The sequence below is a fragment of the Saccopteryx bilineata genome, chromosome 1 (genome assembly GCF_036850765.1).
Source record: "Saccopteryx bilineata isolate mSacBil1 chromosome 1, mSacBil1_pri_phased_curated, whole genome shotgun sequence".
Lineage (NCBI taxonomy): Eukaryota > Metazoa > Chordata > Mammalia > Chiroptera > Emballonuridae > Saccopteryx > Saccopteryx bilineata.
In genome coordinates, this window is record NC_089490.1 from 15,369,803 (window position 1) to 15,388,492 (window position 18,690).

The window sequence follows — 18,690 nt, forward strand, 5'->3', positions numbered from 1 at the left end:
TGGAGGGCAAGACAGTGTTTGGTGGGGGTGGTGGGCACACAGCTCAGTGCCCACGCCCTGGGAAGTGGCTCCCAGCATAGTCCTCACTTGGAGAGCGCTTCCTGCTGTCTCCTTACTCCCCACTTAAGCTGGGGGCTCATTTTTGCAGCCCCCCCTTCCTCTTTCTGAGTTCTAAGCCAAGAGCTTTCCCTTGAACATCTCGACTCCTGAGCAGCCGCGTCAGACCATGACAATTACTCGGCAGCCTGGCTGTTTATTGCCTCTCCCTCCGGCTAAGGGAGGGGCCACACGGTCCCAGAGCCCCAGGTCCACAGCAGGGCAGGAGGCCAGGCCAGCAGGAAGCCCTACCCCTGAGTGGGTGGGGTGGAAACACCCCATGCCTTGGTCGTCTTGAGGCCTGAGGGGTCTACTTGGCTGTGCCCAGGTTGCTGACTGGAGAAGCCAGGCTCACAGGGTCAAGTAGGCGTAGATGAGGCTCAGGAGGATGAAGATGGCCACAGACAGAAGCATGTTCTTCCGGTTCTCCTGCCGGAGCAGCTTCAACTCCTTCTCTGGGAGGAAACAGTTGGGCGGGTGGTTGGGGCCCATCTGCTGCTCGCCCCTGCCCCGCCCACAGACGGTACACAATGTGAGGGCAGAGCTCTGTGCCACTGGTGGGCTGTCTCTACACTTCCTCACCCAGGAACATTTCTTCCTTGACCCTCACAACCTGGCTATGGATCCCAGCCCCCAGAGGTCCCAGCGCTCAGTGCTGCTCAACCATTTCTCCTCAAATGTATTGAAAGTGTAGGATGGAATGTGTGAGGGGTCACCAAAAGGGCCACACATGAAAGCCAAGCTATGTGGTGGCATGGCGTCACTGAGTCGATTCCATAGTGCTTGACCTTCCAGGGTGTCCTGACCATCTAGAAACTGAGGGCAGCTGGCACTTCCTGGGGCCTTACACTGATAGGTCCAGGGCGGTGCCACACCACCACCACTCCCAGCTCTGCTCTCTGCTGGAGTCCCAGCCAGCGGGGGGGAGGGGGGTGCCAGGAGAGGGTAGTCGGGGCACCTCTAGAGGAAGCCAGTCCTACTTTACAGCCAAGGTCTGCATCCTCGGGTGACACACAGGGGGTGGTGCTCTGAGGCCTGAACTAAATGGTGATGCTATGGTTGTGTGTGACAATGGCCAGGCTGGAGGGGGACTGGTCCCCCAGCTCTGCTGTGTGAGGGGCAGGGGCGCCTGCGGCCCACTCGGGCAGGACTGGGCCCCCACCTCTACCGTGTGAGGGGCAGGCCTGGTCCTCCACCTCTACCGTGTGAGGGGCAGGCCTGGTCCCCCACCTCTACTGTGTGAGGGGCAGGGGGCGCCTGTGGCCCGCTCAGGCAGGCCGGACAGCCCAGGGCTGGGTGGGAGGTGTGCACACATGCCTGCACTGGGTGTTTTCTCACATGTCCCTCTGGGAAGTTCCCTGCCATGTGGACCATTCTGGGCTGGTTCCTGGCCAGGTTGGTCCATCAGGGAGAAGAGGACAAGTGGTCAGAGGAGCCTCTGCGGGCCATCTTCCTCCCAGGCCCACAGAAGGGGTGGTGGTGGGCCCAGCCGCTGCCCCTGAGCTCCGTTCCCTGCCGGGGCTCCACCTGACTGTGCCCCCAGTGCCCGGAAGGTGGCAGCATTGCTCCACCGGTCGCCCTTCACAGCGCCCAATTGGGAAGTTCAGCCTCCTTCACCATGGACCCCCCTCCCATCACAGGGCTTGTCTTTGGGGGTGGGTTCCTGCAGCCTCCTGGGAACTGACTCCCTCCCGAAGAACCCCCTGGATCCCTGTCACCTTGTAGGCTCCCTGGGACTGCAAGGTAGGGCCGCTAACAAGGGAACTTTCTTACCATAGTTGGAGGCTTTGTTTATCAGGCTGTTTTTCTGCTTCTCCAGAGACTTCCTGTGAGGGGAAGGAGCGTTACGGCGTAAGCCCTTTTCCTTCCCACCTGAGGGGCAGCTGGCATACCAGGGCAGGTTGGACAAGGGCCCAGGTCCCTGGTGGCAGCTGGAGTGGAGAACAGAGCTCAGGGCTAGGGCGCAGGTGAGATCTGAGGGACTGAAGGGGGGTTGGGGGGCAGGTGCATTACCTGGCCTCCAGGCTCAGCTCGGCCCCATAGAGCCTGGAGGTCACAGCCTCCAGGTCCCTCCGACACTGTGACAGCTTCTCCTCCAGCCCATCGATCTGAAACACAGCACACGGGCAGCTGGAGACGGCAGCAGAACCCTCCACTTCCAATCAGGGTTCTGGGGCGGGGCGGGGCGGAGCGGAGGGGGCCTGAGTCCGGGGAGGTCTGCATCACCGCTAACGTTTCTGCTCCGCTGTGCTCTTCCTCCTCATGGGCCATCCGCAGCTCCCCTGGAAATGGCTGGGGGTGTTGCTCAGGTTCTCACATCTCTCCTGACCCAGTGGGCCAAATCATGGGTTGGGGGCAGATAGGAGCAGCCCCCAAATCACCATCCCCCCAGCACAGACCGCACTGGGACCCCACAATGGGACTAACTAGAGCTCTGAACATGGCAGACACCCGCCACATAGGCACACCCTGGGACGAAGTGAGAGGCCATGGGAAGGCGCTGCTGTCTAAAGCGCTCCCCACTGAGCGATAGGTGATTAGACTTCTAGGGACAGACACGTGAGGTGTTTCTCCCACTGATAACACTTCATCTTAAAGCAGTCTAAGTTGCAAGAATATATATTTTCCATATGAATCAACAGAAAGTACTGAGTGTAAAAAAAAAAGTAGCTCAATCTTTCTTTCTGACTGGGGTTTGAGCAAAACCAATGCCGACCATCAAGGTAGCTGTAACTTGTGGGGCAGAACAGCTTCTGAAAAGTTGGTTGCTAGAGGTATCAATTTTCCTATTTGTTTTGATTATACTTTCAGAGATGTGTACTTGGTGACATAATTTGAGTTGTGGGAAAATGTCACATAAAATACTAGACTAGATCATCCAAGCCTGGGTCCTGCTTTCATGCATTTGGCCTTGAAAGTCCAATCCATCTGTGTCTATCTGTCCCTAGGTGTCTCTAATTGGCCACCTCTCTGGGCCTGGACCTGCTGTTCTCAAACCATGGCCCTGCCTCCAGGAGCCTAGATTTCAGTGGGTCAGAAGGTTCAAAGGGCTCCATAAGGTTCAATTTTCCATCTGTCTTAACTCATTCTCATCATGTCCCTGGGTGGAATAGCAAATACGACCTGTTTCACAAAAGGGCCCCCAAACAGAATCACTTCTCTGAGGCGTCAGTGGAACACTCCTCTCCTTACTGGTCTCAGTCAGTGCTCTGCTCTAGTTCCTTCTGCATTGCCCCTGGCAGGAGCTAATGATTGCAAGTGCGACTCCCAGAGTCCTAGGCACGTGTTCTGGGGCCAGTGTCCGTGTTGCACTTGAAGTCCCCGGGGCCTCTGCCCCTCTCCCTGGCCAGCACTCATCCTGGGTTGGCCACTTGCCCTCAGCCCAGTGCCCAGCACAGTTGGTACATCTCTCCCTTCCGTGCAGCCCAGCCTGCTGCCAGGTCCACCTCCGGAAGCAGGACCCTGTGGGAGGGACCAATGGCACAGCGCTGAGTTAATTACCTGGGTAATTGTGTCATTTCTCTGCTAATGGGTACCGAAGAGGAAGAGCCGGCTGTCCTGGGAAATAGCCCCAGCCAGGAAACGGGGCCTGTGCATGGGGAGGCCCAAGGCCATCCTCGAAGAGGTGCCATGGGGAAATGAGCCCAGGGGAGCCAGGCTAAGGGAACAGCCACAGCCTGACGGGACAGTGGGTGGACCAGGGGGCCAGGGCTGAGAGGAGCAGGCGCTGCAGACCACTATGAGGCCCACTGTTAGCGGTAGCCCCAACACAGCCCAGCCCCTCTGGACCCTGAGACTGGCTTTTTCTATTCCATGGTGTAGAAATGCCGATTGGCACCAAATCCCACACGGTCCCAAACAGAGCTTAATTCTTGATGCTCTACCTCCAAGAGGCCTCTCTGCTGGACAAGGACTGCCTCAGGTCCCCAGCAAATCAATCAGTCCTTCTCTCCTGAGCCTGAGCACCACTCTGTCATTCCAGCTTTGTGTGTACACACTTCTGTTGTGGGCAGAGAGAATTTGCTATTCTATCCAGGGACATGGTGAGAATGAGTTAGGACAGATGGAAAATTGAGCATTATGGAGCCCTTTGAACCTTCCGACCCACTGAAATCTAGGCTCCTGGAGGCAGGGCCGTGGTTTCAGAACAGCAGGCCTGGGCCCAGAGAAGCGGCCAATTAGACAAAAAAACCCTCATCTTCACAAACACTGGGATCCGTGAAGGCAAATGCTGTAAACTGGCATCCTGGGTTCAAGTCTAGCTCAGATTTGCCCATTCCACTCACTGCCTGGCTCCCAGGTATGTCTGCAGCTCCTGCCCTAGGCAGCATGTTGGCCATTTGTCTCTGGCCACAAGACCTGGCCCACTGTAGTCTTTTAGCCATGGAGTAGGGCTAGGCATGCCTGGGGCCCAGGAGCTGGGGACAGATTTAAGCCTCACGTAGCAATGGTCTGTGAAACCCTGTTTGTGCCTGTAGAGCCGGAAGAAGTTAGGAGAAGTGTGTACACAGATAGGGACTTTGTGGATCAACCTAGTCACTAGGTCCTAGTGCAAGTATTAGTCCTAGGTTAGATGTGTCCCTGCCACCCCTTGAGCCAGGCCCTGGTCTGCATGTCTTTCTGGGGGGAAAAAAGGTTGGGGGTTACTATCTCCAACCGCCTCTAGAAGGCTACCAGGTACCCAGACAAGCACTAACTGACCCGGAGCAAGGCCAGGAGCTCATACTAAGCAAAATCTTTAAATTGAGGCTGGCAAACTACAAGTGGCCAAGCCAATCTGCCGCTGTGCTCTGGGCAGGGCCTGCAGAGCTGGCAGGCAGAGGCCTTTATCTGAACAAGCCCAATTTATCTGCAGTTCCACTGAATACCCCACTTTCATTTACCACTTTTTAATGAGGCTTAAATGGATGAACACAAATCAAGGTTTTAGGGACTCAAGTTCTAACCTCCCTCTATGAATATTTATGTCCTGCTGACAGCTCTCTCCGATTCCCTTCTAAATAGCGAGTTCCCTTTCTTTATAACCCAGCTGCTTGACGTGGGCTGAGTGAGGGGAGGCTGAGGCTGGCAGGCGGCTGGCTGGCTCTCCAGAAGCCCACAAACCCATCCTCAGAAGTGACCCCGCTGGCAAACACCCTGCAGCACTCGCTGAAGCAGGAGCTGGCTCTTGGGTGCTGTAATAACAGTGCCCAGATGCCCAGTGACCTGGCCACAGTGGCCGCAGAGGGGGCAGGGTGCACCCTGTAGCTGAGACGGGTCAGCAGGGGTGGCTACAGACCGACCAGAACTGACAAGATGGGCCCTGAATGTGGGCCTTAAGGAAGCTGCTCGTTGCGTTTCCAGTCACCTCTCAATGACGGGCACACGGATTCTGCACGTGCAGACTCCCCAGTGCAAATCCCTAGTCCTTGGCTCTCTCTGCCCACAACAGAGAGCTAGATAACCAGGACGGTGAGGGGAGACAGGGTTAGGACCACAGTGAGAAAACAAGATTCTAGAAACATAAGGGTCAGAGCTGGACAAGCAGTTGGAAGCCAAGTGCCTAGAAGCCTGACAGTGTGGTCATACGACGTGCGGGCTGCAATCAGGTGCCTGGAGGGTCACTTGTTCCTTAATCCTATATCTGAGTGTGTCCATGTGGAAAACGTTTCATATTTCAAAGACCTGTGAGTATGTGAAGCAATCACACAAGGTGCTCACACAGAACATAGTTCTGTGTTGGCTACCATAGTTATCGGAGGATAGATTTCACTGGTCTTGGGGAATAAAGAGTGACCTTATTATGGCAAGAGGAAGAGAAGGAGCTAGAAGTGGGGGTGTGCGGTGGACAGAAATCCTCCCTGGGCAGTGGCTCTCAGCCATGGGAAGGTGAACCCCTCTGGCTTCTCGCCCTCCTCTGAGTCCGGGGAGGGGGTCAGCAGGGCAGGGACCCTCAGGCTAGCCAATCAGAACAGCTAGGGTTCTACAGCCCCGCCCATTGAGCTGGCTCGGACACGGCCTGCTAAGACCCTCATGGCAGGACTGGCAATGCAGCTGGGCCGGGGCTCCGGAGCCACACCAAGTTGTAGAGGCCCGGGCGTGGTGGGACCCGAGGACCACAGGCCTAGAGCAGCGCCTGAGGGCTGAAGAGACTCAGGACGTGGAATGCAGGTGGAGCCCAGTTTACCACACTGGCTCCACCGGGCCCGGCACCCCACTAAGCCGGGAGCATGGATGTGAAGCCCAGGACTAAGACAGAAAGAGGCCCCAGGAAAGAGATCCAACACCAATGGTTACAATCTGGAGGCCACGGGGGATCCCAGGACTACTGCCCAACGTGCTGAATGGAAAGGTCAATGGGCAGGAAGTGTGTGGCGGGTCCAAGACTGGCTCTAGTGCTGGGATTTTCCTGGAGCTGTAGGCGGGAAGCCACGGTGGCAGTGATGGTCACAGGCAAAGTGGGTACAGCCACGGTGGGGACTGAGCCAGGGAACTCACTCAGACGGTGTGGGGGCGGGGCAGAGGTGCTCCTGGTGTACAACAATATCAAGAAGTGCCCATACATTGCGTTTACATTCAGAAGACCAAGTGCCCGTTTTGATACAGGGAATGTGGACACTTGAAGTCACTGAAATCACAGCGGGCAGCACAGCAGCTGCGAAGGAACCCAAGGAAGTCAAACAGGCAGTGGTGTGAGCTCCCTACATGTTAGCAGACCGTGCCTTCTTGCACCTCAGAGCTGAGGACCTGGAAGGTGTGTAAACTTGTCTGCAAGCAGGTCATAGGACCAAGGAGGGGGGAGTGTGCAGGGTGTCCTGGTGGGTAAGTCTGTGATTTGACCCCAAGACCAGCAGTGGCTAAAACCTGCACTGGTGACTGAGGGTCTGAGCCCAAACAGGTAAGGTGCAGAGCCTGGGGTGGAGGAGGAGGAGGAGGGAGGGGCTCAGAGAGGTCTGTAAGGCAGGGAGTGGGAAGTAGGAGATAGCTGGGGGTCCCAGCAGGGGCCTGGAGCCAGGACCCAGGACGGTGTACTATAACGGCGAATGCCTACAAGCCACTGTGCCACAGAAGTACAGGCACGGATGGGGCACCGGCACCCGCTGGGGGGTTCCGCACGAGCAGAGGGGCAGGCTCACGGAGTCTCCAGAGGCAGATGTGTCCTGTAGGAGAACGCCGAGATCAGAAGTCAGCCTGACAGCCGGGGTCGGTGCAGGCCATCACCCCAGCGGAGTGGGCCACTGTTCCTGTGGGCTGGTGCCAAGGGAAGAAAGGGCTTCTTCACAGTCATCAGGGGCAGGCCTCCCGTGGCCTTTGAGGGCTCTTGCTTGGATGCCCCTCCGTATGCTCGGTGGGCAGCTAGTAACCTCGAGCCAGCTATGCAAAATCCCTGCCACGACTTGGGGAATAACACCTTATTCTCAGAGCTTCAGGGAAGTCTCCCCGGGGTCCTATACGCCATAAAACCACTGTGTTAAGAGAAACTGTAAAATTCGGCTCAGAGCCCCAGAAGGCATCTTTTCAGGAGTATAGAGCCTCCTGGAATCAAAGTCCTCAATGAGACTTCTTTGGGGACAAGGAACATGAGTGCTAGCTCACACGCAAGCTGCCCGGCACGCTGGTCAGGTCAGGCCCCACGGGGGCCACTCCACGTCTGGCTGCTGCCCGGGCCTCTTGTGCAGCTATTATTCTGCTGACAAGAACAAGCCTCAGGGTCTCCGATTGAAGGTGGCTAAATGGTGCTCCCACGAGCATCCTGATAGTCTGGGAGGCGGCTCCCTGCCCACTTCCCGAGGAGCCATTGTTGAGGGCCTGATTTTCTTCTGGAAAAGGGCAGAAGACACCCTCTGGGCTCGGCACTGGGCCACGGCTTTCTAGCTTAGGAAGCCATTGCTGGCCTTGCTGGCCTTGCTCTTGGGAGTTTTGGGCCAGTGAGCGACAGAAATGGCTGGGCATGCGGGAGCCCAGAAGTCAGGTTCCAGGGCACACCTGCGCTTGCCTGGCCAGGTCCTTCCTGGGCACCGAGACCTAACGGAGAGCATGGTGCTGGGGCATCTGAGCCCAAGGCCAGTCGCTGAGCTTCGTGTGTCTGGTGTCTGGATGGCACGAAGTGAGTCAGAGCAGCCTCACGAAGTCCCAGTGCAAAATGAAACCACCACAGTGCCAGGAGCAGCAAGCCCCGCGGCAGTGGGCACCCAGACCGGGCCTGCTCGCGCTGCCCTCGGACCCCTCACGGAACACTCACAAGAGAAGAGCCCTGGGAGTGAGAAGTAGCGTCAGGGTCTGCATTCTGCAGCTGAGGACACTCGGGCCACGGAGATAAAGTGATCTGTCCAGGACCACACAGCCAGTCCACGGGGGAGCCAGGCAGTCCAAGTCTCACTGTGGCTGCCAGCCCACGTTGAGGAAGCAGAGAGCCCCCAGCCCCGACACGCTGAGCTCCCGGGGGAACCTGCGCTCCTTCACCCTGGGCTAGGGCGCGGCAGTCTGTGGGCAGCTTGGTGTATGCTGCCCACGGTCTCCGTCAACCTTGCAGGGAAGGGGCTGCCCCTGTTTTACAGAGAAGCGAACACCGGGCACAGAGATCCTAAGCGACCTGCCCGAAGTCATGGACCAGGAAGTGGCAGAAGCGGTGTCTGATTCTGGGCTTTTCTGCTCCAGAGATTCTGCTTGTTCTTTCACATCCCTCATGGGAACACTCGTGACCAAGAAGGGTTCTGCGGGTCAGGCCACATCCGGTCCAAGTCCACCTGAGCTGGCTCCGGCAGAGTCTCTGCTCTGGATAACCTTGCACAGGGCTTTGCTTGGTCTCCCATCTCCAGAATGGACAGCCTCTGTGAGGGAGGAGCCGGTGACACAGGCAGCGAGCACCTGTCCTCCCAGTGAAGGCATTCCCCTCACCCTCCCGGCCTCCCCACCTCCCAGGCCCCCTGCCCAGCTCACATAGAGCAGACCGGTTTTCCTGGAGAAGGAACAGGGGTGGGCTAGTGGGCCAATAGCTTTCTTCCCCAACGAGCAGCAGGGCCTGTCTTTTCACTTGTTAATTCACAGCCTAGGAGTGCTATCAGCTGTTTCATCTCTAGCCCCACAGCCTGGGAACAGGATTTCTGGAAATCCACTCATTTTCACATGTCAGGGAGGCCCAGGATGTTTGTCATAACGAGGAAAGAAACCAGACCGCCCGCCCAGATGGTCTTTGGCAAGAGCGCTGGGGCCTTCCATCTGGCTGTAGGCCGCATAGCCAAGTCACATGGGGTCATGGGCTTCAAACCCCAAAGGGCTGATTACTCTGACACTGCTTAAGGGGTGTTTTTCTGTGGCTGCAGCCCACAGGGCTCTGTGGGCACAGAAAAACCTATGTCCAGGGATCCCAAAGCATCAGGCCCGGTGAGAAGTCCCTTGCCTGGGCTGAGCAGAGGAAGACCAGCAACCTTTCCAGTTTTTAATCAATGAACACGTTTCAGGAAAAGCAGAGAACCCAGGGATTTGTCATCTTTGGAGTCACCCTGCCCAGGGTTAGGCACGTGAGGGGCCCTGCTGAAGCCCACACCAGCTCCAAGACCTTCGGGCCCGCGGGGCAGCAGCAAGGAGACACATATCACTCTGCCTGGAGCCTTCGTCTGTCCCTGGCCAGAACGTTGTTTGGGGCTTGCTTTCTCTTCTTTCCCCAAATATATTTTTTGATAAATTAGCAAAAGCTTCTTCATCGCTGAAAGGCTCAAAGCATCTTTCAAGAGCTGGCATCCACCCCGCGCCTTATGAATCCATTAATTAAGATGCTGGCAAACAGCCATTCGCACATGCTGACACCCAGCCGTGGTAGGTAATGAGGTTTTAGTCTCCTGACCCCTGTCAAGTGGAGCGGAGCCAGACACAGGCTGCCGCGAGAAATCACCTGCCTGATGGTGACCTGTCACCAGTGCCTGCAGCAGGTGAGGCTCATTTAATGGGCAGTGGCCCCTGAACAGTCCCCACACGCTGTGAGCCCTTTCTCCCTGCCCCTGGCTGGGCAGCACCCCTGCCAGACAGCCTCCCACGGCCAGCTCCACTGTGGCCTCCGAACCTCTGACCACTCAAATGGGCCCAGATGTCAGGGGCAAGGGTTCAAGGGCCTCCTCCAGCCACTCAAGCCAATTCGGTAAATATTATTGACAGCCCACTAAGCTGCTCCGAGCCCTGTCTCAGGAAATTGGTAGCTCCAGTCAGCTGAGGCCTTCCAGTCCGCACTCAGCTCCGGCTGCCCCCTCCCCTCAGGGAGCTTATGGCAGCAGCAGGCTGACGTTAAACAAACAATTACAAATGTCAAGGCTCCTTCCCTCTGGCGCTCATCCTGTCTGGGCCGTTTTCTCCTCTTAATCTAACACCTCAGCTTAATTGTCACTGATCTTGGCCTCTTTTCCTGATAAGGATTCCAGTACATTTTAAACGACTTCCATTACCTTTTATTCCCTCTAGCAAATACTATTAGTTGGCCAACACAGCACCGATTCCCACCGCACCCTACACTGCCCCCCGTTGGACTCCTGTCCAGAAGTTAGAAACGCTCAGCAGATGCTTTCCCGGCCTCACTGCAGCTAGGAGTGGTCACGACCCAGTTCTGGCCAAAAAGATGTTCCAGAAGCCATCTGCAGGATTCCTGGGATGGCCTATGCTTTGCTTACAGAAGGGACAAAGAGTGTCACGGTTCCTCTCTTCTTCTCCCTCCAAGTTGGATATGACGACTGAACTTGGACAGCTATCGAGTGACCACGAGGAAACAGCTAAGAGGATGCAGAAATACCAGCCCTGATGTAGCTGAGCTTCTGAACCAATGCCACTAACCTCTGCATTTCCTGTTCTGGGGAAAAAGTATATTCCTATTAGTTTAGGTCTCGGAGGTCAGTTTTCTGTAACTTGTAGCTAAAGCTTTCTAAAAGGGTGGGTTTTGTACTAGGAAACATCCAACCAAGTACCTCCTTTAAGATGTCAGCTAAGACGTGGCACATCTTTTGAAACAATTGGCTGTTCAAACATCTGGAGACACCAAGCTGAATGGCGTAGCTTCAAAAGAAAAGCACAATGACCAGGTAACAGCTCACTACTTACTGTTAGAGCTTAAAAAACAAACAGGTTTTACACCAGCCAAAATCCTATCACTTTAGACTGAAATGTAACCTTTCCCTCAGCCAGAATCCGCCTATCAGTTCAGACAGAAAGGGAGCTTCTCCCTCCTCCCACGCCCGTTAGAGCCAGTCCCAGAGCAGGTGATTCTTTCTTGCTGTTCAGAATTAACTCTCAGAAGCTAAAACTCGTAGCCAGTTTTTTTCCAACTCTGAGGTGACAACTCCAAGGTGACAAATGAGTTCGATAAAAAGGTTTTGAGAGAAGCCATGAGTCAGGGGAGGCTAGGAGGCTTGTTTGTCTTGGGAGGTGACTGCCCGGTCCAGCTGGCTGGAGCCAGCCCTCAGGGTGAGTGCCGCCTGCTGGGTAATTGCCCCATTACAACAAGCGGAGACTGTTTTCAGATGCTGAGATCACTCACTTGTGTGGGCTTTATTGCTCTCGTCAGATTAACAATCATTTTTGATTAAATCACCACTTCGTTGGCTCTAAACACAGGACTTTTAATGAGGACAGTATCTACTGCTCGTGAGCCTCAGTGAACACTCAATACTCGCTGCTGGGGGTGGGGGAATGGAGGAACAAAGTGAGGAGACAGCCAGCTGCCAGGCTTTCTCTGAGGTGGTTACAGATCGCAAATTTTAGACTATCCAAGCAAAAAGTAACCTTAGAGATCGGATGGCAAATGTAAATATCTATATTGTTTTATATATATATAAAATAAATTGGCAAATGGGACTGGTATAAGGTGATATTAGAGTATATATATATACGATATATACCCCACCAAATTCAAAACACGTTTAAAACCCGTGTCAAACAAAAGACATCTGTGATCTGTACTTGGGCCACAGTGAGTCTGTAACCCTTGGTGAAGTTCAAGTCCTCCGTGGTACAGGTTACAGGTGAGGAAACGGAAGTCCAAACAAGGGGGTTGACTTAGCCCTGATAGAAAGATGCCAAAGAACCAGAAAGGTCGCTAATAGGAGCACAGTCTGTTGGGCATAATGCCGCCAGGCACGTGTTAGGCACTTTATTATTTTTTAAAAATTTTTTCTAGATATTTTTATTTATTTTAGAGAGAAGAGAGAGAGAGAGAGAGAGAGAGAGAGAGGAGGGGGGAGGAGGAGCAGGAAGCATCAACTCCCATATGTGCCTTGACCAGGCGAGCCCAGGGTTTCGAACCAGCAACCTCAGTGTTCCAGGTTGATGCTTTATCCACTGCGCCACCACAGGTCAGGCGTGTTAGGCACTTTAAATAGGTTTTCTCATTTGATGCCCAATGCCACATTGTGAGATAAGTCACAATCTGTGTAGACTGTGGGATGTCCACTAAAACACACTGGCCCCTTCTTCCATAGCAATCAAGCTAGAGTTGGGCAGATGGCCTCCAGTTGATGAATGCATTGCTCAGCTGCCTCCTGCAGTTTGGTGAGGCCTCGCTTCTCAGCTGGCATCTTTGCCAATGGAAAGTGGGCACTCTGGGCCCAGGACTCTGAAGACAGTGGGTGGGCTTCCTCCACTCTCGCTTTCCCTGCCAGTGGACACATCACTGGGGTGCAGCCTGGTTTCATTCATGAGATGACAACAAGGTCCTAGGGGAAGGCGACACCACAAGATAGGAAGGAACTTGGCAGAACCACTACTGGCCTAGTATGCTAGACATGGGTTGTCAAACTAGTCTGTGGGCTAAATATACCCACCACCTGTTTTGTTAATAAGTTTTAATGGAACATAGCCACACCCATTGATTTACATACTGTCTGTGGCTGCTTTTGTTGCTAAGACAGCCTGAGTACATAGAGTTGACTCATGTTATTTGTGGTGGTTATGTTCTTATAAAGTCACCAAAAGTGAATTAGCAAATACTGAGCCAGGTTAGGTTTCTGTGAGTCACTGGTCACATTATTATCAACTAACCATTACAGAACCTTGCTTTGTAAGTGTTTCTGTTTAAAAAGACCTAATGTTCCGAGAGATGTCGGAGAGCTTACTGCCTATGTTTTCTTCTAAGATGCTTATGGTTTCACGACCTACGTTTAAGTCTTTTATCCATTTTGAGTTTATTTTTGTGAGTGGTGTAAGCTGGTGATCTGGTTTCATTTTTTTGCAGGTAGCTGTCCAATTTTCCCAACACCATTTGTTAAAGAGGCTGTCTTTACTTCATTGTATTTCCTTACCTCCTTTGTCAAATATCAGTTGTCCATAGAGCTGTGGGTTTATTTCTGGGTTCTCTGTTCTGTTCCATTGATCTATATGCCTGTTCTTATGCCAGTACCAGGCTGTTTTGAGTACAATGGCCTTGTAGTATAACTTGATATCAGGAAGTGTGATACCTCCCACTTTATTCTTTTTTTTTTAAGATTGCTGAGGTTATTCGTGTTCTTTTTTGGTTCCATATAAATTTTTGTAATATGTGATCTATATCTTTGAAGTATGTCATTGGTATTTTAATTGGTATTGCGTTGAATTTATAGATTGCTTTGGGTAATATAGTTTAATGATGTTTATTCTTCCTAACCATGAGCACGGTATATGCTTCCACTTGTTTGTATCTTCCTTGATTTCTTTTATCAATGCTTTGTAATTTTCCGAGTACAAGTCTTTAGTCTCCTTGGTTAAGTTTACTCCTAGGTACTTTATTTTTTTGGTTATAATAGTGAAGGGGATTGTTTCCTTAATTTATCTTTCTGATTGTTCATTGTTGGCGTATAAAAATGCCTCTGATTTCTGAGTATTGATTTTATATACTGCCACTTTGCTGAATTCATTTATCAGGTCCAGTAGTTTTTTGACTGAGACTTTAGGGTTTTCTATTATATATACAATATCGTATCATCTGCAAATAATGATAGTTTTACTTCTTCTTCTCCAACTTGAATGCCTTTATTTCTTCTTCTTCTTGTCTGATTGCTGTGGCTAAGACTTCCAGGACCATGTTAAATAAGAGTGGTGAAAGGGGGCACCCCTGCCTTGTTCCTGATCTTAAGGGGATTGCTTTTAATTTTTGCCCATTGAGTATGATGTTGGCTGTGGGTTTGTCATAGATGGCTTTTATCATGTTGAGGTATGTTCCCTGTATTCTCACTTTGCTGAGAGTTTTGATCATGAATGGGTGCTGGATTTTATCAAATGCTTTGCTGATTTATCTCCACGGGGCAGTGAAATAAAAGACAGCATAAACAAATGGGACTATATCAAACTAAAAAGCTTTTGCACAGCTAAAGACAATAAGAACAGAATAAAAAGACAAACTACACAATGGGAGAACATATTTGACAATACGTCTGATAAGGGGTTAATAACCAAAATTTATAAAGAACTTGTAAATCTCAACACCAGGAAAACAAACAACCCAATCAAAAAATGGGAAAAAGAAATGACACTTCTCCAAAGAGGACATACAGATGGCCAATAGGCATATGAAAAAATGCTCAACATCACTAATCATTAGAGAAATGCAAATTAAAACCACAATGAGATATCACCTCACACCAGCCAGAATGGCGCTCATCAACAAAACAACACAGAATAAGTGCTGGCGAGGATGTGGAGAAAAGGGAACCCTCCTGCACTGCTGGAGGGAATGCAGACTGGTGCAGCCACTGTGGAAAACAGTATGGAGATTCCTCAAAAAACTGAAAATTGAACTGCCTTTTGACCCAGCTAACCCACTTTTAGGAATATACCCCAAGAACACCATAAAACGGCTCCAAAAGGATAAATGCACCCCCATGTTTGTGGCAGCATTGTTCACAATAACGAAGATCTGGAAACAGCCCAATCCACCGTCAGAGGACGAGTGGATTAAAAAGCTTTGGTACATCTATACTATGGAATACTACTCAGTCATAAGAAATGATGACATAGGAGCATTTACAATAACATGGATGGACCTCGATAACATTATACGGAGTGAAATAAGTAAATCAGAAAAAACTAAGAACTATAAGAATCCATATATAGATGGGACATAAAAATGAGACTCAGAGACATGGACAAGAATGTGATGGTGCCTGACCTGTGGTGGTGCAGTGGCTAAAGCGTCGACCTGGAAATGCTGCGGTCGCCGGTTCAAAACCCTGGGCTTGCCTGGTCAAGGCACATATGGGAGTTGATGCTTCCTGCTCCTCCCCCTTCTCCCTCTCTGTCTCTCCCCTCTCTAAAAATGAATAAATAAAGAATGTGATGGTAACAGGGAGTGGGGTGGAGGGGTGGGGGGGGGCAAGGAAGGAGAGAGAGGGTGGGGGAGGGGAGGGGCACAAAGAAAACCAGATAGAAGGTGACAGAAGACAATGTGACTTTGGGTGAGGGGTATACAGCACAATCAAATGTCAAAATAATCTGGAGATGTTTTCTCTCAACATATGTACCCTGATTTATCAATGTCACTACATTAAATTTCATAATAATAAAAAAAGACCTAATGTAATATATATTCTTGATCCACTAACATTGAACTCACAGCCAACAGCACTACACTGCTCAGACACGAACAAAGTAAATTCCTCTGTGAGGCACATGAGCCCTTCTTGCCCTTTGGCAAACTAGACGGCCTCTTCAGCACTGTACTCGAGGGCCATTTCAACAGCAAAATCACCAACAAAATGCACAAAAATTACAAAAAATGTGGCACTAAATAGACCACCAAAAAAGGACACTTGTTTACCATATAAGAAATGAAACAGGCCCTGGCCGGTTGGCTCAGCGGTAGAGCGTCGATCTGGCATGCGGGGGACCCGGGTTCGATTCCCGGCCAGGGCACATAGGAGAAGCGCCCATTTGCTTCTCCACCCCCAACCCCCTCCTTCCTCTCTGTCTCTCTCTTCCCCTCCCGCAGCCAAGGCTCCATTGGAGCAAAGATGGCCAGGGCGCTGGGGATGGCTCCTTGGCCTCTGCCCCAGGTGCTAGAGTGGCTCTGGTCGCAGCAGAGCGACGCCCCGGAGGGGCAGAGCATCGCCCCCTGGTGGGCAGAGCATCGCCCCTGGTGGGCGTGCCGGGTGGATCCCGGTCGGGCGCATGCGGGAGTCTGTCTGACTGTCTCTCCCCGTTTCCAGCTTCGGAAAAATACAAAAAAAAAAAAAAAAAAAAGAAATGAAACAGGTCCTGGCCGGTTGGCTCAGTGGTAGAGCGTCGGCCTGGTGTGCGGGAGTCCCGGGTTCGATTCCCGGCCAGGGCACACAGGAGAAGCGCCCATCTGCTTCTCTACCCCCCCCCTCCTTCCTCTCTGTCTCTCTTCCCCTCCTGCAGCCAAGGCTCCATTGAAGCAAAGTTGGCTCGGGCGCTGAGGATGGCTCCATGGCCTCTGCCTCAGGTGCTAGAATAGCTCTGGTTGCGGCAGAGCGACGCCCCAGATGGGCAGAGCATCGCCCCCTGGTGGGCATGCCGGTGGATCCCCGTCGGGTGCATGTGGGAGTCTGTCTGACTGCCTCCCCGTTTTCAGCTTCAGAAAAATGAAAAAAAAAAAAAAAAAAGAAATGAAACAAGGCAAAGTACTGCCTTGTTCAGCCTTAGAGGGACACGTAGGTGACTCAATTTTTTTGCTGCTTCGAGTTTGTCCACGAGTTACTGCAAAGCACTGCAAGTATTGATTCTGGAGTTACAAATACATTTTAGTAAGTAGGCAAATTCACAAATACAAACTCTATGAATAATAAGGACCCCCTGTTGTTGCAACAGAGACCATATGGCCCACAAAGCCTAAAATATTATCTGCCCATCCTTGCTCTATCATGTTAGAAGAAATTTTTCTTGTTCTTGAAGCCACTGACTTTTGGGGTTTGTTACAGCAGCTTATCGTGTCCTAATACAGACCATATAGTCTATGCTATTCCCATTACATAGCGTCTTCTCATTTTACCATCTACATTCTCTTTCAAAAGGAGACTCCTATTCCCAACAACCTTTTTTTCCCGGTTTTTCCCAAGTAAGCTGGTATTTCTCAAGGGGTGGTACTAAAACCTCCCACTTCAGTATGGCATGCGTAGCTTGTTAAAAAACACCAATTCTTTGTTAAAAAAAATACACCTCCCACGAAAAATAAAAGTAAAAATACACACCCAAGTCCTATTGAATTACCCGAGTGGGGGAGAATGCGACTTTTCTTTGTAATAAGGTCTACGAATGATTCTTTATGCAGCCGTGTGAGAAGCACTGAACCTGGTAGGAAACCCAGGACTACTACCCTCTGTCTCTTGCAACGTCAGGGAGGTGATCTGAGGCAACTGTAACCCATCAGAAACAAGACGCATTAGAAAAGGCAAATCACCTGGCTTGAGTCTCAGCCCCACCACGGCTTCAACCTGGGCTCTATTTGAAACTTGTTTGTTCATCTGTAAAAATCTCACGGGGCTTGCCGTGAGGATTTCTCAGCAAGCACACGAAGTTGCATATAGCCGTTGCTCAAGATGCATCAGTTTTCTTTGCCTCCCATACGCAGCAAATTATTTCTTAAGCAATTTGGGAGCATCACCATTCCACAGTTCTCTACACATTCCCACAGGTTCCCCAAGTAATTTCCAAGCTACAAGCGTCGGTACCTTAGAGGGGAAATGTCCCGTCTCAGAGGAAAGTTAAGCCACTCCTAGTACACAAAAGCAGCATGAGCTTCCTGGCCTTTGTGGGGGGGGGAGGTCCCTCATCTACGGGTCTCTAGCCTTCTACGGCCCCCTCGCCTCCGACTACCCGCCCCTTTGGGGTCATTGAACGTCTCCCTTCAGGGCCTCTTTATTTCCTTGTCCCACCCTGTTTGGGGGCTCCCATTCATCCGCATGTCCCTTCCCCTCTGGAGGTCCCTTCACCTCCAGTTCCCCCTTCTGGTGCCCTCCCCCCGCGAGTTCCCCAACCTTCGGTCCCCACATCGAGCCCCTCAACTCCAGGTTAACCACATGGGGCCCTCTCACGACCCTCCGCCCCTCTCCCAAACCCGCGTCGCCCTTAATGCCCGCCTTGGGCCTCTCCTCCAACCTGCAGCCGGGCCGACCCACTACCCGGCCGCGGGGAGAAGGCCATTAACGACGTGGCCCACCCTTACTTCTCCCCTCACCTCCAGAGCAACGCCCAGATTCTCCCGCTTCTTTTTAGTCATGTTACTTGCGGAGATCCCCCCGTCATTATTGGACGCGCCCGTTGTTGGTATCACGCATGCGCACATATTCGTGCTTATCCCTCATTGGCCACCGAGGCGGCGGGAGGTGGGACTACTGGTGGTCGCCATTTTATTGAGGGGCATGGCCTGTATGGAGCGGCCATCTTTATGAGGGGCAATCCCTAGTTTGAGGCCTCAGCCTGAGGCTGGGAAGAGGATAGGTCCGCTGGATATCCTGGGAGAAATAAGGGCCCCCCCGGGAGTAGAGCTGCCCCTTTTCTTATTAATTCAAAGCCACTTTACAGCATTGAGGGACATTTTCCCCACCCCACCTTCTTCATGCCCTCCATCTCTTTAGTGACCACCCCCGCGTTCTCTGAGGTGCACCCCTCCCCCCATTCAAATCCTGTCCAACCCTCAAAGCCCATTGA

General features: G+C 52.1%; 1 protein-coding gene across 3 annotated transcripts; it reads right to left on the minus strand.

Moving 5' to 3' along the window:
* Positions 1-237: 237 nt before the first annotated feature.
* Positions 238-18,349, minus strand: CCDC167 (coiled-coil domain containing 167). 3 transcript variants are annotated; one of them, XM_066252922.1, is made up of 4 exons: positions 18,218-18,349; positions 2,110-2,204; positions 1,870-1,922; positions 238-546 (listed from the first exon to the last, which is right to left on the minus strand). In XM_066252922.1, exons 1-4 carry the CDS (start codon positions 18,323-18,325, stop codon positions 407-409), a joined length of 396 nt encoding a protein of 131 aa, XP_066109019.1. In that variant the 5' UTR covers positions 18,326-18,349; the 3' UTR covers positions 238-406. The 3 variants fall into 3 exon arrangements, with proteins under 3 accessions (XP_066109019.1, XP_066109020.1, XP_066109021.1); XM_066252923.1 differs by having other exon boundaries at positions 238-551; XM_066252924.1 differs by having other exon boundaries at positions 463-601.
* Positions 18,350-18,690: the final 341 nt, after the last annotated feature.